This window comes from Penicillium taxi (genome assembly GCF_028828555.1).
Source record: "Penicillium taxi strain IBT 34144 chromosome Unknown utg000005l_segment0_segment0, whole genome shotgun sequence".
In the NCBI taxonomy this organism is placed as follows: Eukaryota; Fungi; Ascomycota; class Eurotiomycetes; order Eurotiales; family Aspergillaceae; genus Penicillium; species Penicillium taxi.
In genome coordinates this window covers 3252255-3273038 of record NW_026643207.1, presented here as the reverse complement: position 1 = coordinate 3273038, position 20784 = coordinate 3252255, and the positions used below count along the sequence as shown (strand labels likewise).

Sequence of the window (20784 nt, the reverse complement as noted above, 5' to 3'; positions counted from 1 at the left end):
GTTGTTCCAGCTTCTCATCGACAGCTCGATTGAGCATAAAGTTCATCCCTTAGTTAATTTTTTTTCCCCTATCTTGAGTCTCAATATCTTGGAGGCGCATGGCGGAGTATTTCAAGGAGTTTTGGTTCAGGGTGTGTACATAGCCTTGTTGATCTTCGGTGATTAATCCACCTTTATTTTGACCTCTTGTCTTCATCATCCTTCTTCCCCATCCACTTAAGAAATTCCCATATCAAAATAAGCACTATGTATTCGGGTTAAATACTATCTGATCAATCAGACGAATATCCCGTAATAAATACTCCACCTGTTGGTGTTTCAAACCCCGCGCTAGCTAATAGAGTGGGACTGCCACCTGATGTGGCACACAAAGCTGACTTCCTCTTTCATTTTAGAGATATATTGATTTCGTCACCCTTGGAACAGCTTTTGTCCTTTCATTGTGACTCTTCTACATAGATCTACCATCACTGGTATCTGTGAACTTGAATTCTAATTCTACCCCGCACATCTCCGTCCTGATGGCACAACCTGCGAAACCCCAAGTACAGCCATGTCGCTACAAGACAGGCAAGACACTAGGTGCAGGCTCATACTCTGTTGTCAAGGAATGCGTACATATTGACACCGGTCGCTACTATGCCGCAAAGGTCATCAACAAGCGCCTGATGGCGGGGCGTGAACACATGGTACGACTGAGCTATATACCAACGATTGCAACTATGTCAGACATCTACTGACAACTGTAAAAATGATAAGGTCCGAAATGAAATCGCCGTACTGAAGAAAGTGTCCATGGGTCACCAAAATATCCTCACCCTGGTCGACTACTTTGAGACTATGAATAACTGTGCGTCCCGCCCCGCCGCGATCGCAACCAGCCCCTACTTACAAATAAAGTACTTATAATCGCTCAGTGTACCTTGTTACAGACCTCGCTTTGGGTGGAGAGCTCTTCGATCGCATCTGCCGAAAGGGCAGCTACTACGAAACCGATGCAGCAGGCCTCATCCGCGCCGTACTCTCTGCCGTAGCTTATCTTCATGACCATGGAATTGTGCATCGTGACCTCAAGCCTGAGAATCTGCTGTTCCGTACCCCAGAAGATAATGCAGATCTCTTGATAGCCGACTTCGGCTTGTCCAGGATCATGGACGAGGAGCAGTTCCACGTCCTGACAACAACATGCGGAACTCCAGGCTACATGGCGCCAGAGATTTTCAAAAAGAGCGGACATGGAAAGCCAGTGTAAGATTATTGACCGCAGTTTGGCTTTTATCTTTACTAACAATTATATAGTGATATTTGGGCCATCGGCGTTATCACTTACTTCCTCCTTTGTGGATACACCCCATTCGACCGTGATTCCAACCTTGAAGAAATGCAGGCAATTCTAGCAGCGGACTACTCATTCACACCACTGGAGTACTGGCGCGGTGTATCGCAAGAGGCACGCAACTTCATCAAAAACTGCCTAACCATTGACCCGGCCCAGCGCATGACCGCCCACCAAGCACTGCAACACACGTGGATCAATCCACCATATGACAGCTCGCGGACCGGTTCCGGCGAGGACCTGCTACCGACCGTCAAACGGAACTTCAACGCGCGTCGCACTCTGCATCGTGCTATCGATACTGTGCGCGCTATCAACAAGCTGCGCGAGGGTGGTGGCTTCATGATGGATGGCGTTATGAGCATCGATCCTAAGCCAGAGCGTGTGAATGGTAGTGAGATCACAGACGAGTCTGGACATTCCGCTCATGGTGATGGTGCCGGGACTCCGATGCAGATTGATAGCCGGGGTAATGCGCGTGGGCAGACTGAGTCACAGATTCGCGACCAGGAGCGGAGAGTTAAGGAGACTATGGCTGGTCTATGGAGTCGTGGGGCTCATGCAAAATAAATAAGACCATTATATGTGAACTTAAGCGTTCCTGATCTGGGTACTCGAATCTCCAATTTATCTAACAATCTGAACTTGGGTTTTGCGCATTTAGACTCGCAGTTCTGACTACAGGTAACAGTTGACTGTTGGCAACATGAATTGCTCAAGTTGCTGTAAATTCCATATCTAGATTTTGTATCTACCCAAGTGCACTGCTATCCTATGATTGGGAAACAGGTGAAGGTGAATGTCAACGTATAATGCTCACCACCATAATTCAAATAAAACCATGAGATCCATGGTCTGACGACGCCTTGTGGCGATGTAATTAAGCCGAGCCCAGAATCTCACGGCCATCATCTAAAGTGAGCACCCAATTTCGCCACTCCTGCCACTCGGCATAGTCTGCTTTAGCCTTGAGACCCTGATACCTAACTGTGCGAAAATCAGATACCTGATCCCAAGGCCTAGTAGCGCCAGGGCCGTCATTTCCTGTGTCTCGCTGTCTCCGCGCACCATCCCTCACACTACCTTCCCAGCCTGCTTTGTGCATCAGACTCTCGATGGTCTCCTCTTTCGTCCAGCCCTGCTCAACTGCCACATCAGGCAGATAAGTGGCACCATACCGACGGCCGCGGTTAATAAAGGATATTCTCAGGCCGTGAGTGCCGAGCACCCAGTCCATTGCATTAGTACATGGCTCAAAGGACCCTAGAAGAGTGAGGGAGCATGATAGCGAGGGAATGAGAGATTTAGGAATTGGAGAAAAGCGTGTGTCATCATAAGCTCTGCCATTGAAATATATTAGCACTCATTACCCGCCTAAAAGGACGAGGAGCAGGCTGGGCTATGGCAATTGAACTCACGAGGTTAGAGCATATGATTTCAACCCAGTTGCAAGGTCTTGTGCCTCGAACGTGCCTATGCACCCTCGAAGAGACGGGCGTCTGTTTCGGGATATTGTGTTCCACGTCACGAAGAGTGGATACTTCTGGGTTATGGAACTCAGGGAGTTTGGTGTCGTCATTGCGGTGGAGCTGGATAGGCGCGAATTTGATGAATTATTGGAAGGACTAGACGATGTGGTAGCTGCGGAGGAATCAGACATTTGGCTCTGCAGACTGGACCGGCATCTGGTATGGATGTTTGGCATCATCATCATCCTAGTAGTTTTCAAAGGGTGTCATACCTGACTCGTCGTCCTCTACTTTCCCATCATCCCTCTGTTGTTGTGCTTCAGACAGCTTCTTTGTTTGTTCATACTGTTCCCATAGAGCTTCAATAGTTGCCAACTTGGCTGGCTCATCATCCTCGAATGACGCCCAGAGGCTTTCGAAACAATAAAAGCATTGAGCTTTGTTTGCCATTGTTGTATGGAGTTTGAATTTCTTTTTTCTTTCTGTTGTTCGAGTAGGCTACTTAAAGGCTTCCGTGACTAGGTATTAAGAGAGTTGAAAGGCTGGAACAGACAACAAAACGGGCAAAAAAATCCGATTGTATAGAATAAGTTGAGCAAGAGGATAAATAAATTTGGGAAACAAAAGAAGGGCTGATGATACAAAGTCGAGGCGGGGGATAAGCATGGCACGTGTGGAGCGAGAGTCCCGAGGTCTGCGGGGTTGGTACTTATCAGGTACATATTTACATAGAGGATCTAGTATGGAGATTGATGTATCCCTTAGGTACCCGAGAAACTGTCAGTCCGATGTACGTAGAAAAAAGTGGTATTTACGACCATAAAGTTGTATTGAATTTTCACAGGTTATTCAGCAGGATTGAAGATATGTTGAACTTTTGGTCTCCTGGAAACCATATCCTCGAGCAGTTGAAGAAGCGGCGAGGATTAAAACGATCATCTCATGCTCAGATGATCAAATGAGGAAAAAGAAAGGAAAAACAAAACAGATAACCTAAACCCAAATGTCCCTAAGGTTGAAAAAGCAGACCGGTATAAACCCCATTTAACGCACCATTTTGTGGTATTTTAATATTCCAGCGTGTTCATAGTTGATGTTGAACACAGGATCTCTCATAACTTTCATATACTAACAAATCACACCACCTCCGTACATAAGTTGAAATATTATTCCACTTAGATGGGCAGAGGGTAGACGCTGGCCCAGGCAGCAATCTCCTGGCGGAGAGACAAGATCTCAGGAACGTTCTCGGAGGCAACCTTGGCCTTGAAGTCCTTGAGCTTGTTAGCCTCTTTGGGAAGCTCACCCTGGACCTTCTTGCAAATGCCGATAGCCTGGTCGATGTAGCTAGCAATGCGCTTGAAGTCCTCCTCACCCATACCACGAGTGGTCATGGCGGGGGCACCAATACGAATACCGCAGGGGGTCAAGGCAGACTTGTCGCCGGGGATGGAGTTTTTGTTGCAGGCGATGTTGATCTGCTCAAGAACAGCCTCAACGCGAGCACCGTCAAGGGCCTTGGGGCGCAGATCCACGAGGATCATGTGGCTGTCAGTGCCGTCAGAGACGAGCTTGTGGCCGAGAGACTTGAACTCGAGCTCGAGGGCCTTGGCGTTCTTGATGACCTGCTCTTGGTACTGCTTGAATTCGGGGGAAGCAGCCTGCTTCAGTGCAACAGCCAGAGCAGTGATGGTGTGGTTGTGGGGACCACCCTGGTGACCAGGGAAAACGGAGAAGTTGATGGGACCCTCAAGATCGTACAAGATCTCCTTGCCGGTCTTGTCGGTGCTGCGGACACCCTTGCGGAAGAAGATCATGGCACCACGGGGACCGCGGAGAGACTTGTGGGTGGTAGTGGTGACAATATCGGCATACTCGAAGGGAGAGGGGATGACGCCAGCGGCGATCAGACCGGAGATGTGGGCCATGTCGACAACAAGGTAGGCACCGACCTTGTCAGCGATTTGGCGCATGCGCTTGTAGTCAATCAGACGGCAGTAGGCGGAGGTACCGGCAACCAAGATCTTGGGGCGGTACAACTCAGCGTTCTCCTCAAGACGATCATAGTCAATGATTCCGGTCTCGAGGTTCACACGGTAGGGGAGGGTCTCGAAGTAAGTGGAGACAGCAGAGATCTTGCGGGAGGCAGTCTGGTAGCCGTGGGACAAGTGACCACCGTGGGGAAGGTCCAGACCCATCAGACGGTCATGGGGACGCATGAGGGCCTGGTAGACCTGCAGGTTGGCAGGGCTACCACTTAGGCACTGAACATTGACACCCCACTTATCGGAGTCAAGGTTGAAGGCCTTGAGAGCACGCTGCTGGCAGGTGATCTCAATGGCATCAATGTGCTGGTTACCACCATAGTAGCGGGCACCGGGGTAACCCTCAGAGTACTTGTTGGACATAGGAGAGCCCAGAGCGTTGAAGACAGCGTGGGAGGTGAAGTTCTCCGAGGCAATCAGAACGATGGACTCGCGCTGACGCTGGATTTCCTTCTCCTGTGAGACGAGGAAGGTTAGCAAACAAAGATTCTGAATTATTCTGTGGATAGATCTTGACAGCAAGATCAATTCATTGAATAGAGGCTTACCATGATCGCAGCGATCTCAGGATCACTCTCCTTGAGAGTGTTGTGCATTTGCTGTATAAGTATGAGTCAATGATCTCATTGGATCTTTTTCAGATCTTAGTTTGGGGGCATCAGTAAAAAGACATACAGCCTTGTGGGCCTCGGACAAAGCGTAGGACATTGTGGCGGATGTGAATGGTATTTTCCTAGAGGAAGGGAAAATAGGTGAAGAGGTTTGAAGAGAGTAAGGAAGGAAGAAATTATTTTCAAGTTAACTTTGGTGGGGTTTGGGGCGGATCGAAGTTGGCGCCTCAGGCCATCAACCATCTTGGACGACATCGGACTAAACACTTCAAACCGGATGAGGTTTAGGTGGAGAAAACAGTCATAGAAAAGTGGATGCTCGATTCCACTCCTCGTCGCTTTCTCTCTTTCTCCAGAAGCCAAAATCTACAATGACTCAGGACGAAAAGTGTGGATCTAGTGGTTGGCGCAGGTTTAAGACTTGAGGGCTATTTGGACTGTGATCCCGATGCCGAACTTACAGTGGTCTGTCTAGAATACACTATAGGTGAGTGGGAAAACAATGCCAGCTCAAAGAAGCTGAAAAGTGCTCTGAATTGACTCGTATGACAAGGCTCTGGCTCTTGCACTATTTTATCTTCCCCGGGGACTAAATTTTGATCCCCGTTGCAAAAAGAATACACTGGTTCCAAAAGTCCCAGTAAAAAACAAATCACGTCACTCAGTGATATTGGGTATTCATTTCCAGTAACACCATGTAAAACTCTCGAAAGAGATATATGCAAGCCGCAGTACTCCGTAAGATGGGCCAATTCTTTGGTCATAGTTATCTGTCTCATTTTTCTCCAGATTCGGTGGCTCATAGAGCTTGTCCTGCACGACTTCCAAAGTCTGAAATGACAGATTTGAGACGTGCTACACGTTTCTCAAGCTCGGCAATTTCTTTCTGCTGTTCCTTGACGGAGCGGTGGACATCGGGGAGCCCTTCGACTGTTGTGCGAGCCTTTTGAATCCGAATTTTTACGGAGCTGGCTTCTGTGGGTAGGCCTTTGACATTCAGTGGAGGTTGGGAATTAGGATCAAGATTGGAACCTCCTGGTATAGCTTGTGAAGCTGTATGATTATTATTCCCGCCAGTCACATCGGGCCCTTGTTGGCTTTGGGGTTGCGCTTCTGCTGATGTACCTGGCGCGCCAGAGGTATCGCCAGGCGCACTCGTCCCCGATGGATTCTTCTGAGAAAGCAATCGGTGAAGTATGCCATGTAGCGGGGGAATTATCTCAAAAGTCTGGGGTGATGGGAAGGGGACCGTTTGTGGGGTTGCGACATCCTTTGAAGGGCTCGCGGGAGCGACCGAAGACTTGGGCAGCGGCGTAGCTGCGGTTGGAGATAGGGAAACCATTGGCAGATTTCAAGGCAGCATAGAGCTGATGATAAAGGTAAAATTAAGTGGTAAAATTGATTAGGAAAGAGTCGGAACACCAGGTGACGTCGGGACCTGGCAACCAAAAACCAAAAAGCGTCACCGGGAAAGTGCCCCTCCTCCGTCGTGCCACATTTTGCTCTAGTTATTTATCTTCCAATTCTCTTTCTTTCTCTTTTTCCTTCGTCATCCCTTTTAAAGGTAAGAAACATTTATTCTACATTTGAATTGGGTATTTTACTTGCTTGGTTCAGCGTTGATAAGTGTTCAGGACTACGATCAAGATATACCATACCCACACCATGGCTACGGTCGACCAAAAAGTTGCTCTGAGTATGTGATTGGCTTTCCACCAGGTCCTCAGTTTCCATTCTAATGTGATTCTCTCCTACAGTCGTCATTGACGGTTGGGGTATTGCTGGTCCTAACTCCCCTCCCGAGGGCGATGCCATCGCTGCCGCCGAGACCCCATACATGTCTGGATTTGCCGAGGCCAACTCCAAGACCGCACAGGGATACGCCACTCTGGAGGCTTCTTCCCTAGCTGTCGGTCTTCCCGAGGGCCTCATGGGCAACAGTGAGGTTGGTCACTTGAACATCGGTGCTGGACGTGTGGTCTGGCAGGACAGTGTTCGCATCGACCAATCTCTCAAGAAGGGCGAGCTGAACAAGGTCGAGAACATTGTCAAGAGCTTCACTCGCGCCAAGGAGGGTAACGGCCGTCTGCACCTGTGCGGTCTGGTCTCTGACGGTGGTGTCCACTCCAACATTACCCACCTGTTCGGCTTGCTCGATGTCGCCAAGGAGATGCAGATCCCCCAGGTCTTCATCCACTTCTTCGGTGATGGCCGTGATACCGACCCCAAGAGCTCGGTCATTTACATGGAGCAGCTGCTTGCCAAGACCAAGGAGACTGGTCTTGGTGACATTGCCACCGTTGTTGGCCGTTACTACATCATGGACCGCGACAAGCGCTGGGAGCGTGTCGAGGTCGGTCTGGCTGGTATGGTCACCGGCGAGGGCGAGGACAGCTCTGACCCACTTGCCACCATTAAGGAGCGTTACGCCAAGGGCGAGAACGACGAGTTCCTCAAGCCTATTATTGTTGGTGGCAAGGAGCGCCGTGTGCAGGGTATGTTTGCACTATACAGATGAAGATTTGAATTACAGCTAACTTCTGACAGATGATGATACCCTCTTCTTCTTCAACTACCGCTCTGACCGTGTTCGTGAGATCACCCAGTTGCTGGGTGACCAGGACCGCTCCCCGCGTCCCGACTTTGCCTACCCCAAGAACATTGAAATTACCACCATGACCCAGTACAAGGGCGATTACAATTTCCCCGTTGCCTTCTCTCCCCAAAAGATGGGCAACGTTCTGGCCGAGTGGCTGGGTAAGAAGAACCTCAAGCAATGCCACGTTGCTGAGACCGAGAAATACGCTCACGTTACTTTCTTCTTCAACGGTGGTGTGGAGAAGGACTTCCCCGGTGAGGTCCGCGACATGATCCCCTCGCCCCGTGTGGCCACCTACGATCTTGACCCCAAGATGAGCGCCGCAGAGGTCGGTGTTAAGATGGCCGAGCGCATTGGCGAGAACAACTTCGACTTTGTCATGAACAACTTTGCCCCTCCTGACATGGTTGGCCACACTGGTGTGTACGAGGCTGCCATCCAGGGTGTTACCGCCACCGACAAGGCCATTGGTGCCGTCTACGAGGCTTGCAAGAAGAACAACTACGCTCTTTTCATTACCGCTGATCACGGGTAAGTTTATAAACAAGGTCTCATCAATCAAAATGTTTCTCTAGCTAACATATCCATAGTAACGCCGAGGAGATGCTCAATGAGAAGGGCACCCCCAAGACTTCCCACACTCTCAATCACGTTCCCTTCGTGCTGGCCAATGCCCCAGAGGGCTGGAGCCTCCAGAAGGAGGGTGGTGTTCTGGGTGATGTCGCCCCTACAATCCTTGCCGCTATGGGCATTGAGCAGCCCGAGGAGATGACCGGCAAGAGCTTGCTGATCAAGGCATAGATAGACTGCTTTGCACATATAAATCTAGGCATGAAAACTAATCAATGAACGAACAATACACTTTTATGATATAAATACATGCCATGTCCCAGCCTTGGAGATTTCAACCTTGAAATTTGACGGTATAGATTGTTACCTGGGCACTGACCCTAATAAGAGCGATGGTAAACTTGTGGTTTGAAGTTTTTAGAGCGTAGCAGTAAATTTTGTGACAAAAAATTTCATTGGGTATAATATTTTCTAAAGTCACTCTAGACACATAATCCAAATGCTATTCGATCGATACACCAGGTGTATCTGCCTGTATTGAATGCTTTATCAAGGAATCATTCCTCATTTGACGAGGCTCCAACCCCATTCAAATAGCAAAAAGCAGCATGACCTCAAGATCGTTCCGGCGTATGCGGTATCAATCGAGTCATATCATGATCAATGTGTCCACTTACTACCAAGGCCAAGCTTGGATGACAATATTGTTTCTGCGTGGCTCAAATCAAGTTCATGCCGACGCAGCAGCTTGCTGTGCCTGGCCTTGCAATTGTACGACCTCGGCGCGCTTCTTCTCACCCTGCTCTTGCTTCTCGGTGATATCTCCTTCGATTCGCTTGCTGTATAGCATAAGTCAGTAAATATTACGCCTATATCACACGTATAAGATACGAACATCTCTTTCTCGATGAATTCCAATCGGCCGTTGACAGCCATGACGGCCTCGGTCTTGTCCTGCTTTAGCAGCACAGGTCCGACAAGTTTGTAGATGTTGGATTCGTCATCTAGTTGGGCGAATTCACTTTGTACGCCCAGGTTCTCCTGTTGCTGTGACTCAAGCTTCTGGCGAGCATCAACTAGACCCTCAAGCTCTAGGGTAATGAAACAATTAGATCTCATGGTCTGCGTAAAACATATTGTTCATAGGATGAACATACCAGTCTGGAGCTGCTGGAACTCGTCCGAAAGCGCCTGAAGCTGTTTTTGAGCGTCCATGGCTTGTCGCGGGGGAAGTGAAAGAGGGAAAACCACTCGACTTCTGCCCGCCCGTCAACACCGCACATGAATCTACCTCCCTTCCTCCCCCTCCAATTCCACGTACATCCCAGCTCTGCCAATAAACACTGTGTTCTGGGTTCTCAATTTTTATTTCTATAATCTTGACATCTTCTTCTAACTCAATCATCGCCTGTTCCTTCGAGCCGCTGCCTAGGAGGCCCACGACACACCCCGCTTTACCACCTCCGCGCTCGGCTTGCCACTTCCCCGACACGGTAGCTCTCCGATTGCCAGTATGAGTAACACGGATTTCTTAGGAAGGGCGATTGATACCGTCAAGAAAGCAATCGAGAATGACAATGAGGGCGAATATGAGAAGGCTTATCAGCTGTACTACTCCTCACTGGAGCTGTTCATGCTCGCTCTGAAGTGGGAGAAAAACCCTCGCTCCAAGGAGATGATTCGCGCCAAAACAGGAGAGTATATGGATCGCGCAGAGAAGTTGAAGAATCATTTGGCTTCGTCGGACGATAAGAAAAAACCAAGTGCCGTAGGCGCGAATGGCAAGGTCGCGCAAGGAAGCGGGAAAGGGTACGTTTGAAGACTCTACGGCCTGTTTACATATCGAGCTATTACAACGTGGAATCAAGCTTCATTCGTTCAAGCAAGAGATGTTCTTTTCTTGGATTTCCCGCGCTAACAAATGACATCTCCCAAACAGAAAAGAAGACGATGATAATGGCGAAGACGCGGATTCGAAAAAGCTCCGGTCCGCACTCCAGGGTGCTATCTTGTCCGACAAGCCGAATGTCAAGTGGGAGGATGTTGCTGGCTTGGAGAATGCAAAGGAAGCTCTAAAAGAGGCTGTCATCCTTCCTATCAAGTTCCCACATTTGTTTACAGGCAAACGGCAACCTTGGAAGGGAATCTTGCTCTATGGGCCACCCGGTACCGGAAAGTCTTATCTTGCCAAAGCCGTTGCTACTGAGGCGAACAGTACTTTCTTCAGTGTCAGCAGTAGTGATCTGGTTTCTAAATGGATGGGTGAAAGTGAAAGGTAGGAAAATATTCCAGGCTCTAGGCTACCGGGTTTTTCTTGGACGTATTACTCACGAATCTCTAGACTTGTGAAGCAGCTCTTCACTATGGCTCGTGAAAACAAGCCAGCGATCATCTTCATTGATGAGGTCGATGCCCTCTGTGGACCTCGTGGTGAAGGTGAGTCTGAGGCATCTCGGCGTATCAAGACCGAGCTCCTCGTTCAGATGGACGGTGTTGGAAACGATTCAAAGGGCGTCCTGATCCTGGGAGCAACCAATATTCCTTGGCAGCTGGATGCTGCTATTCGTCGTCGATTCCAACGAAGAGTCCACATCAGTCTGCCGGATTTCAATGCACGGATGAAGATGTTCATGCTGGCTGTGGGCTCCACGCCGTGCCATATGACCCAGACGGACTACAAGACTTTGGCTGAGATGAGCAATGGCTACTCTGGTAGTGATATAAGCATTGCCGTGCAGGATGCACTGATGCAGCCTATCCGCAAGATCCAAACAGCAACACATTATAAGAAGGTTCGCAAGCGCATTCCCAACTGGTCAGAAAAACTAGCTCACTCACTCTGTCTCATTAGGTTAATGATGAAGGTGTTGAGAAATTCACACCTTGCTCGCCTGGCGATGCTGGAGCAACGGAGATGACCTGGCTTGACATCGAAGCAGATCAACTCCTTGAGCCCCCACTTGTCCTCAAAGACTTCATTAAAGCTGTTCGTAACTCTCGGTCTACTGTCAGCCAAGAAGATCTCACAAGGAACTCGGAATGGACAAAAGAGTTTGGTAGCGAGGGAGCATAAATCTGGTTTTTCACTATTCCATCTTGATGGGCTGGAGTGGTCATGAATAGACGGCTGCTACTCCTGTTATGTTCAATTCCAAGATCTTCACTTGGCTTTTGGCACATCAAATCAGTTATAGTCGCTTTGGGTGAGTATTCAAGGTGTTCTGAAAGCGTTTGGCTCTCATTTTGTTTGTATTTGGTCCTTTTATCTCGTGCACCTTGGTAACGGCGTGTTCAAACAATAATCGTGCAAGTACTCATGTAATTCCCATTGCGATATTTGTCTTGTCTAAATAGTGACATTCACTTATCTCTTTATGGCTCTGGGTTCTTTCACTTATCATAATCGCTTTGAAGTGAACAATACTGTAGTTTGGATTATCTATGGGCCCGGATTAACTATTAGCCGGTATATACTTCAAAATTTTGTGGATACTCATGTCCTGAGCCCGATAGTTTGTTAATCCGTCACCACCAACACCGAATACAAATACGAGATCACGCCGAGCTGTGCCCCCAGGTATGCAACAAATTTTTTGTTGCGTAAATAACGATCTAGTGCGATTCGAAGTAGGTCGTTTTTTCTATTTTTTGTTTTTTCTTCAGCGATTTAACCCTGGAATTATTATTCAATTCTTACATGTACTCAATCAGCTCTACAAAGATGTGGTTAAGAATGCATTTGATACCGAGCAAGAATACCTAATAGTCAAACATCGGCTTATCTCCAGAATCCCATGCCCCTTCTTCCTCTGAACTCTCCTCTTGCTCCGAGTCCATCTCGTGTTTCTTGACAGAGTCAATCATCGCACTGTACACCTCCCGCGCTGATACCAGACCCTCTTCCATGTCGTCATGGTCGGGGGTCTGCCCCTCAAAGGTTGTATCCTTGATCAACTCAGGGGGAATTTCACTGCCGGAGATATTTCGGGCGAGAGTACAGAGCATCGAGCGCCGTAGGTACGGACCAGGCGTTGGCCAGAACCTTTTGCTCGTCTCTACCCTTTCGGTAAATGATGCGAAGGCTTTATCCTTCTCTCCCTGGCTAGCAGAGGACACCTCCTTCTGCTGCTTGTGGTATAGGTACGTGACGATGAACCGGAAGTACATGTACCTCTTGGCTGGTCTAGCGCCGCCATGAAAGACCAGCTCTCTCCCGTCAAGATCGTCCCACTTCAGGACCCCGCTGGGGTGCTCAATAGCGCAATTATTGCGGGCAGATTCATCCGCGAGGACACATCTCCACCGCGAAGGATTCCCGACCTCATTGTCTTCTAGGATAGGAACAAAAACAATCTTGCCGGTGTCTAAGGCACGTTCAACACTGTTGTGGAGTAGTAGAGAATTCGAAGGATCCTCCAATACAAGCTCCTCAACCCCAAATAGGTGCGCCACCTCATCAGTAGAGAGGCTCTTCGGCACTAAATGTGCCGCTTTGATCGCTTTGGTGGCCCACCGGCCGGTTAAATGGCACCAACCCCCCTCAGGAATAGCATAGTACTTGAGGACCAACTTCTTGAAGGCAGACTGATTAAAATTGGTGAGTCGAAGTTGCTTCCCTGCAGTGGCCATAACACGGGCGATGATGCTGCTAGAATAGGCTCTTTCGAGGATCTCTGTTCTCAGCTCCCCAATCCGTCTCCGCTTAAATGGACCATGGTCTTCAAGGTCGTCTTGGATACACTTCCGCTGTCGAGAGAGAACCTTCATCTCCTCACGGACTACATGCATCCTCTCCAAGAATGGATTGACAGCTTCGATAAACTCCTTCTTCGATAGTAGTTGAGAATCGAGTGCCTCAGTTAGGCCCTTGTGTACGGACTTGATGTACTCGATGTTGTTGCGATACTGGAGATCCTTACCCTCCAAAAACTCAGCCACTGAGGAGGACACAGACATAGCCGTATCAGGGGTCTGGCTCAGGGATTCACGCTGGCTTCTGGACATCCGCTCCAAAAATGGCCAAGGGACTTGTAGTAGCATATTGAGAGTGTAAACGGTTCTTGAGGTAGCCTCGTGCAAGGCTGAAGTGGTAAGTATCTAGGTAGCACCTATGTTACTATATCGGGACATACATCATCATTACACTGACATATAACGTTGTTACTTCTTGGCAGTGGCAGCCTCAGGGTCCTCTGTTTTCCCTCATGGGGTAGAGTATTCATCGGTAACCAAAAAATCATCAGAACTCAAGATTTCAAATATTATATTTATAATAGCAAGGAAGCAAATTTCACTATTTAACACGCGTAGGACACTTAGTATGTATGCCATTGAGTTTCACATCCAGAACACGTAACAACACGCCAAATAAGTAGGGTTCCTCCGCTGCAAAAATATATATTCCACACCAAACGTCCAAGATTCAATACCCTCTCTTCTCTACCCGCAGCCAACAAGGGCTATCAAGCAATGAAGAAAGAATAAGAGTGATAAATCACAGTTTTGGTGAAAAAATTACGTGACCACCCACGAAGGCGGCCAGGTAGGAATATAACTGATAGCTTTCAGTCAGCAATAGTAACCTCAGATTTCTCCTCACTGGTGTACCAAAGACCCATGCATATGAATGTATGAAGAAGAAAGAAAGAAAGAAAGAGGAATGAAAGCGGGAAAATCTCTGCACTTAAAGGTCCACGGGACACAGCGTAGAGACCAGTGCGGTAATGATCACCTGATCGTAGATGGCACCGGCGACATCGTGGACGACATAATGATGATAGAGCATTGTTTTTCTTTCAAGGCGCATAGAATAGAGCTGGAGTTGCTTACAGATCTGCCTAGTCGTACCTAGATACCCTAACTCAGATTTGAGGAACATCTATATCTACAAGGTTAGGTATGATCACTATTATAGACTCGGTAGCTACCTAGATACCCAAGTGTCTTACATTACTACAGGACTACATAAATCCAATTCAAATAAATAATCAATTTCTGGGGAATCTCTAGAAGGGCTCACGCTGGGACATGAAAAAAGAACAAACACAATCATCAATATCGAGAGGCAACTTAGATCAGCACTAGAGATCTACAGCCCAAGAAGACTCTTATTTGAGGCTTCTCGACGCTTAAGCATCTCAGATTTAGCTCGCTTCAGCCCCTCGCCTATCTTCCTGGTCCGTTGCCAGTCCTGACACATCCGTTTCATGCGGACAGTAGCCATGACGAGGGAGATTGCAGAACGGAATTTGTGGCGAGGTGATCCTGTGGAAGTGCGGTCTTGGGCGTCTACTCCCATTTCGTTAATCATACGAAGGTCGGCTGAGTTGCTGTGGGTTGAATCAAGTTAATTAATGTTCTTTTTTTGTATATGAGAGTAGAAAGGGGTTTACGAACCATGCTATGCGGACTCGTTCACCAAGTTCCATTAGGCCCTTACTCCAGGCTAGGTCACGACGGAACTTCTGTTCTCGTTGTAAGCGGGCTCGGAGCCAAATTATTTCTTTGCCAAGGCCTCGCATCTCCTTTTCGTGTCTTGTCGTCGATTTGCCCAGGGAGACTTGTTGTATTGCTTCGTCGTAACGCTGCTGCAATACTTCTAGTTCTTTGTTTGCTGTTTCGACTTTTCGTACGCAGTAAGCCCGCTCTTCGCGGATCCGACGAACCTGGACCTTGAGCTCGTTCAAACGCGTGTCTCGCTCTGAGACCTTGAGTGCGAGAGACTCGGCTTCAAGCGTCGAAGACTTGAGGAGCTCATGCAGGTCTTTCTGATCTTCTTCTCTCAAAGCAGCACGCTCCAAATCACGATTCTTGGACCGGACTTCCTTGAGAGACCGGTGTGTATCTGAAAGCTGCTTTCGTAGATTTCGAATCTCCTCATAGGTCTTTTCATAGGGCGAGTTGTGGACTGAGTTGGAGTTGAATTTTGTGATGTGTGCCTCATGCAGATCCTTTTCAAGTTCAACGATTTGGGACTTGAGAGTTCGTATCCCCGCCTTTTGCTCATTTTCTCTCAGCAGGAAGTTCTTCTCCCGCTTTCGAGCTTCCTCTAGGCTCTGCCGAAGGGCGGATAGGTCTCTGTGTCCAAGCGACAGCTCATTTTCCGGGCGTTGTTGTTGTTGGAGAACCTCCAGCTCAAGCTGAGCCTGGAGCTCATCGCGCTCAATTTCCACCTCAGTTGCCGACCTTCGCAGGTCGTGCAATTCAACGTGGGCCTGAGCAAGCTCCTCTCGTATCGTGTTCCTCTCGGCAACTACCTTTTGCAGTTGGCCTATGTTGTCAGATGATCGTTTCTGTTGCTGACCTTTGCCGTATTCTTGCTCATCTGCCAGGCTCTGTTGGAGGTCTTCAATCCTAGACTTCGCCCCGGCAAGCTCGCTTTGCAGGTCTCCCACTTCATCAGTGAGGACTTGTTGTCGATCCTGCAAAAGCTCTTTCTCGATTTCTTGGTGCTTGAGGTCATCGAGAGCTGCTTGTAGGCGGGAGGAGACATTGTCATGTTCCTGCTGAGCTGCGTCTCGTTCTCGTCTGGCGGAGTCAAGATCTCCGCCTAATTTGCCAGAGTTGCTCTTGAAGTCTTGCTGAAGTCTGTTGATTCTGGACTCCGCCCTAGCAAACTCGTTTTGTAAGTCTCTCAATTTATCATTCAGAGTGTGTTCTTGATCTTGAAGACGCTTGTTCTCGGATGCTTGGCGGTTGAGGTCTTCCAGAGCTGATGTCAGGCGAAGGGAGATCTTGTCATGCTCCTTCTGATGGAATTCCTTATCCCGCTGAAGTAAGTCCCGTTCCCGCCTTACTTTTTCAAGCTCTTCGCCTAATTGCCCAGAGTTGCTCTTCATGTGTAGCTGGAGTTCCTCGATTCTAGACTGCGCTCGGGCAAGTTCGACTTGCAGGCCGCCTGACTCGTCTGTGAGAGCTTGATGTCGATTCTGCAGAAGCTCCTTTTCGTCTGCTTGGCGCTGGAGGTCATCGAGAGCTACATTCAAGCGGCTGGAGATCCTTTCTTGTTCTTGTTGGGCTAAGTCTCGTTCTCGCCGTGCAGAGTCAAGATCCCTGCTTAACATCCCGGCGTCACTCTTCAGGTCCTGTTGATACTTTTCATTTGCTTTCAGCTTCTCCAGTTGTTCATCACGTTCATCGATGGCTCGTTCCTTCTCCCTGATTGTAGCTTCCAAGTCCTGGATGTCATCTCTGAGCTTCTCTAACTCATGAGACCTGCCATTCGCGACCAGCCGCACTTCATCTCGGAGTTCATTGACCTCAATCTCCTTTGAATCGAGGTCCTCCCGCAAGCTGTCTATTTCACGCTGCATATCTTCGTCGGATTCTTTTCGTGAGGATTGCTGTCTCAATTCCTCGAGCTCCTCGTCGCGTACGTCGATGGCCCGATCCTTTGCCCTCAACTCAGCTTCCAGGTCCTCCACCTCATCGCGGAGCTTTTCCAACTCCTGAGACTTGTCGTTCTTGGCCTGTCTCAGTTCTTCTCGTAGATCTCTGAGTTCGTTGTCCCTTGTGTCGATTTCACTTTGCATGAGATCCATCTCACGCTGAACTTCTTCGTCAGTTTGTTTTCGTCGAGATCGTTCTCTCATGTCCGCTAGTTGTTGACGGTAGTCCTCCAACTCGCGCTCTGCTAGTATTACACCTTTTTTGTAGCGGGCCACCTCGCGCTGCAATGTCACTTTTGTAACTTTGAGCTCTGTATTTTCTTTCATGGCCAGACTGTTTATTTCCGGACCAGCCTTGGAAAGCTGCTCCTCGAAAAAATGGCATTTGAGTTTCAAGTTCCAGTTGTCTTTGTCAAGCCGGTCAATGATCTGCAGAAGTTAGTGAATGCCAGTCGAGTGAAGTATTGAGATGCTCACTTTTTCTTGCTCCTTCAAAGTCGGATTTCCATCCCCAAGCATTCCTCCCCCATTTCGTCCCATGAGGCCCCCGGGGAGAGGCGAGCTTGGCGCACTGCTGCTCATAACCTGAGGTTGTGGGGTTTGATGTTCGGTAGTACCATCTTCCTCGTAGATATCCGACATGTTTTGAGTCAGCCCAGGGGTGGCACCGCCTCGACTGTTTTCTCGATAACCCGGCGTCTTCGGACCGTCACCTCCCCGCGTGGACATATTCTTGAGAAAGTTGTTTTTAGTCGCGCTTTTCATGAGTGGCGTGAACTCTCCTTTCCCCATTGTCGCGGGGAGGTTTCTCAAAGCGCTTCTGCTGGACTTGGAAGTCATGTTGGCACGTGGAGTGCCGACTTTGGAGCCATCAGAGACGCGTTTGCGCGGACCAAATCCCCTAATCACGTCGTTGTCCTTGGTTGGAGTATGGAATGAGTTTTCTACCGAGTCAAGAGCCGATAGGTGTGTTCGTCCAACACTGCGATAGCCATTGGTCATGTAAGTCGCGTTGCCATCGAAATCGGTTCGCGGTGTGTAGGCCATTTTGGCGGAAAATCCAAGATAATAAGACGCGACGGGAGCGTTCAACACGCAAGCCCGGCCATAAAAAAACCAAATCAAAACTAGGTCGTTTTTACACGTAAATAGTGCGTGTGTTGGTTGTTACGGGCAAAGATGAATTGACTGTTGATGTCGAGCAAATGCGGCTTAGCGTTGTATGTGGGGCTATTATTCCGCCGCCTTTCTTTTTTCTTAGGAATGCTGTGAGGTCATTCATCTTTGCGCAAAGACTCAGATCATGGCGACTGAGGAGGATATTGCGTGGTTTAAGTCTACTTTCCATGACATTCCAAAGCCCGAGCTCCCCGACGACTCTGTCGAGTATTTCATCTATTATCTGCCCTCCCCGCTACCCGCTGTTATTGATGCAGCATCCGAGAGTCGAGCCAAGCTATCAGAAGTTCAGCGAACTGCTGCGGAGATAAGTAAAGATCTGTTGAAGGGTTACATCTGGCAGCGTGATGGCTTCAAGCTGGAAATATCCAAGGATGATGGTACGATCACTGGCACATGCGATGCTACGGCTCCATACTGATCGCAAGTTTAGGAATTGCCTCTCTCCACGGCCGTACAAACTACGGCGACTCAATTGAGGACGAATGGGTCATCGTTTACATCCTGCGCGAATTGACAAAACGACACAAGGACATCTGGGTCCAGGTGAAGGACACTGATGGAGAGTTTCTGCTCATCGAGGCCGCAGGCGCTCTCCCCGCATGGCTAGAGCCAGAGGTCGCAGATAACAGGGTGAGATCAAAACTGAAACAATTGTATGGAGACTTTCCGTAATAACATTATTGTTCTCACAGGTTTGGATCAACCAGGGTGACCTCAAGATCATCAAGCCTAGGCAAGACAACGGAAAGAAAACCAAGAAAATCAAGAGAGTTACCGAGAAGCTTTCCCTGAGCGATGCGCACAAGATTATTCAAGACGAGCCGACTATCTTCTTTCACTCCACCATGATCCAAGAAGAGGCCTTCTACCGACTACGAAACTACCCCAAGCAAATATCCGAAAACCTTCACTCCGCGATCGTGACCATTCCCCGCAAAGTCGCATTCCTCCTTCGTCAGAAGCCCGCATACATCTCACCCGCCGTCGAAGCGCTCTACATTCGCGACCCGATCGCCTTGCGACCTCTCAAGGCAAAGGATGCGTCCAAACTTATTTTCAAACCAGACGACATGGTCACTGTCAGTGTCCGGTTTACACGAGTAGGCTATGCGCAATTAAAGAGTCAGGATTTCCCTGCGCCAACCACCTGGACAGGCAAGGTGCCTATACCCGATGGTTCGCCAGCTTACAACCGTGCGGAAACTGGGATGAAACTCGCATGTGGATTTGAAATGCTTCTACACGACCCTCAACACCAAGACAAGCCATCGGTGCGAGAAATGAAATTACTCTTGGAAGACGTAGATACTGGGGATGAAGAGTTACCTACAGATACAGAGATCGAAAAGTGGGATATGCGCGAAGACGATGAAAAGTGGCTGGATATCAGCTTTGAAGACCTTGATCGGGAGCTCAAGGGAAAGGGCAAGGGCACAGAGGGAGAGGCTGACGGAGACTTCGGCGATATGAGTGCCCAAGAAAACCTACAACGGATTGTGGCGCGCTTTGAAGAATTCTTGAATGATACCTCGGCCGGCCCAGAAGGTGCCAACTTCATGGACGACGACTTCGACACGGACTCTGACGTTAGCATGGACGACGAAGAGTCCAGTAGTGATGGAGAGGATAAGGACGGGTCATTTGACGAGGAAGAATTTACTCGGATGATGAAAGAGATGATGGGAATGCCCGGATTTGAACAAGAATCGAACGAGCTGGTCGCGTCCATGCTCGATCGGATCAAGGAGGTTGGGGACGAGGATGGGGAAGACGAAGATGAGGAAGACGACACGGAACAGATCCAGGAGCTATCGCGCCAAATGGGAGCCGAGCTTCAAGGAACTGGAGTACTGGATCTGAATCAGAAGTCGCAATCAGGAAAGGGTAAAAAGGGTAAGAAGGGTAAAAATGGCAAAGGGGGCGAGGTAGGTGAAGGCGAGGATGGAAATGATAATATCAACCTCGCCAAGAATCTACTGGAGGCTCTTCAAGGACAGGCAGGTACAGCGGGACCGGCTGGTAGTATGCTCTCTATGATGAACCTACCGATGCCCAAACACGACCAGTGAAGACGCATAGTGGGTCCAATGCTTGGCAATTGGGCTCGGCTACTTTGGCTGGAAATGAGAAATGAGAAATGAAAACTCTCGCACGAGATCCTTGTCGGTCAAATGGAAATTACTCAATATGACTACAAACGCCTAGTAGATCCGATGTCGGGTAGTACAGCGGCAGAGGGCAATAACATATGACAACGCCTTAATGTGGACTGTGCTCTCGTCAATAGAGCGGAAATAAATGAAACGCTTTTTTTTTTTTTTTTTTTTTTTCGCGAAAGTTACTCTGAATAAAACAAAATCGATCGATCTAGTTCGAGTAGAAAAGACATGTACCGATTAACTATGATATCTGCACGGGATGCCCAAGTAGGGAACCTTTCAAGTACAAAATGGAATTTTCATTCTCTGTATAGAGTCTTTTTATATTCCTAGGTATACATTTTCATATTTTCATATTTTCATATTTTCATATTTTTATATTTTTATATTTAATGTTTTATATTTTTACCTATAGATCCCCACTTG

At 48.5% G+C, this 20784-nt stretch overlaps 10 protein-coding genes across 10 annotated transcripts; 4 read left to right on the top strand and 6 right to left on the bottom strand.

Annotated features, from left to right (window-relative positions):
• Window positions 1–461: 461 nt before the first annotated feature.
• On the top strand, window positions 462–1906 carry N7495_008526 (serine/threonine-protein kinase; the record flags this gene model as incomplete). Its single annotated transcript, XM_057211177.1, has 4 exons — window positions 462–689; window positions 760–850; window positions 918–1248; window positions 1300–1906. Coding segments are annotated over 4 exons (1257 nt in total), but the record flags the coding sequence as incomplete, so codon positions are not given.
• Window positions 1907–2216: 310 nt separating this feature from the next.
• N7495_008525 (AMMECR1 domain-containing protein) lies at window positions 2217–3255 on the bottom strand (the record flags this gene model as incomplete). The annotated part of the gene is made up of 3 exons (XM_057211176.1): window positions 2217–2676; window positions 2755–2977; window positions 3078–3255. The coding sequence occupies 3 exons, from the start codon at window positions 3253–3255 to the stop codon at window positions 2217–2219; spliced, it is 861 nt and encodes a 286-aa protein (XP_057060719.1).
• Window positions 3256–3980: 725 nt separating this feature from the next.
• N7495_008524 (glycine hydroxymethyltransferase SHM2) lies at window positions 3981–5558 on the bottom strand (the record flags this gene model as incomplete). The annotated part of the gene is made up of 3 exons (XM_057211175.1): window positions 3981–5306; window positions 5399–5449; window positions 5526–5558. 3 exons carry the CDS (start codon window positions 5556–5558, stop codon window positions 3981–3983), a joined length of 1410 nt encoding a protein of 469 aa, XP_057060718.1.
• Window positions 5559–6260: 702 nt separating this feature from the next.
• N7495_008523 (mediator of RNA polymerase II transcription subunit 9) lies at window positions 6261–6803 on the bottom strand (the record flags this gene model as incomplete). The annotated part of the gene is made up of 1 exon (XM_057211174.1): window positions 6261–6803. The coding sequence occupies one exon, from the start codon at window positions 6801–6803 to the stop codon at window positions 6261–6263; it is 543 nt and encodes a 180-aa protein (XP_057060717.1).
• A 323-nt stretch (window positions 6804–7126) lies between these two features.
• Window positions 7127–8861, top strand: N7495_008522 (phosphoglycerate mutase, 2,3-bisphosphoglycerate-independent; the record flags this gene model as incomplete). Its single annotated transcript, XM_057211173.1, has 4 exons — window positions 7127–7157; window positions 7219–7956; window positions 8009–8591; window positions 8651–8861. The coding sequence occupies 4 exons, from the start codon at window positions 7127–7129 to the stop codon at window positions 8859–8861; spliced, it is 1563 nt and encodes a 520-aa protein (XP_057060716.1).
• A 499-nt stretch (window positions 8862–9360) lies between these two features.
• N7495_008521 (tubulin-binding prefolding complex subunit YKE2) lies at window positions 9361–9845 on the bottom strand (the record flags this gene model as incomplete). The annotated part of the gene is made up of 3 exons (XM_057211172.1): window positions 9361–9469; window positions 9526–9721; window positions 9788–9845. The coding sequence occupies 3 exons, from the start codon at window positions 9843–9845 to the stop codon at window positions 9361–9363; spliced, it is 363 nt and encodes a 120-aa protein (XP_057060715.1).
• Window positions 9846–10143: 298 nt separating this feature from the next.
• Window positions 10144–11703, top strand: N7495_008520 (AAA family ATPase VPS4; the record flags this gene model as incomplete). Its single annotated transcript, XM_057211171.1, has 4 exons — window positions 10144–10439; window positions 10570–10905; window positions 10972–11422; window positions 11482–11703. 4 exons carry the CDS (start codon window positions 10144–10146, stop codon window positions 11701–11703), a joined length of 1305 nt encoding a protein of 434 aa, XP_057060714.1.
• Window positions 11704–12389: 686 nt separating this feature from the next.
• N7495_008519 (HNH endonuclease signature motif containing protein) lies at window positions 12390–13670 on the bottom strand (the record flags this gene model as incomplete). The annotated part of the gene is made up of 1 exon (XM_057211170.1): window positions 12390–13670. The coding sequence occupies one exon, from the start codon at window positions 13668–13670 to the stop codon at window positions 12390–12392; it is 1281 nt and encodes a 426-aa protein (XP_057060713.1).
• A 1048-nt stretch (window positions 13671–14718) lies between these two features.
• On the bottom strand, window positions 14719–18064 carry N7495_008518 (putative spindle-pole body protein (Pcp1); the record flags this gene model as incomplete). Its single annotated transcript, XM_057211169.1, has 3 exons — window positions 14719–14959; window positions 15027–17446; window positions 17495–18064. 3 exons carry the CDS (start codon window positions 18062–18064, stop codon window positions 14719–14721), a joined length of 3231 nt encoding a protein of 1076 aa, XP_057060712.1.
• A 256-nt stretch (window positions 18065–18320) lies between these two features.
• Window positions 18321–20268, top strand: N7495_008517 (putative regulatory factor Sgt1; the record flags this gene model as incomplete). The annotated part of the gene is made up of 3 exons (XM_057211168.1): window positions 18321–18576; window positions 18630–18829; window positions 18892–20268. 3 exons carry the CDS (start codon window positions 18321–18323, stop codon window positions 20266–20268), a joined length of 1833 nt encoding a protein of 610 aa, XP_057060711.1.
• Between the last annotated feature and the right edge of the window lie 516 nt (window positions 20269–20784).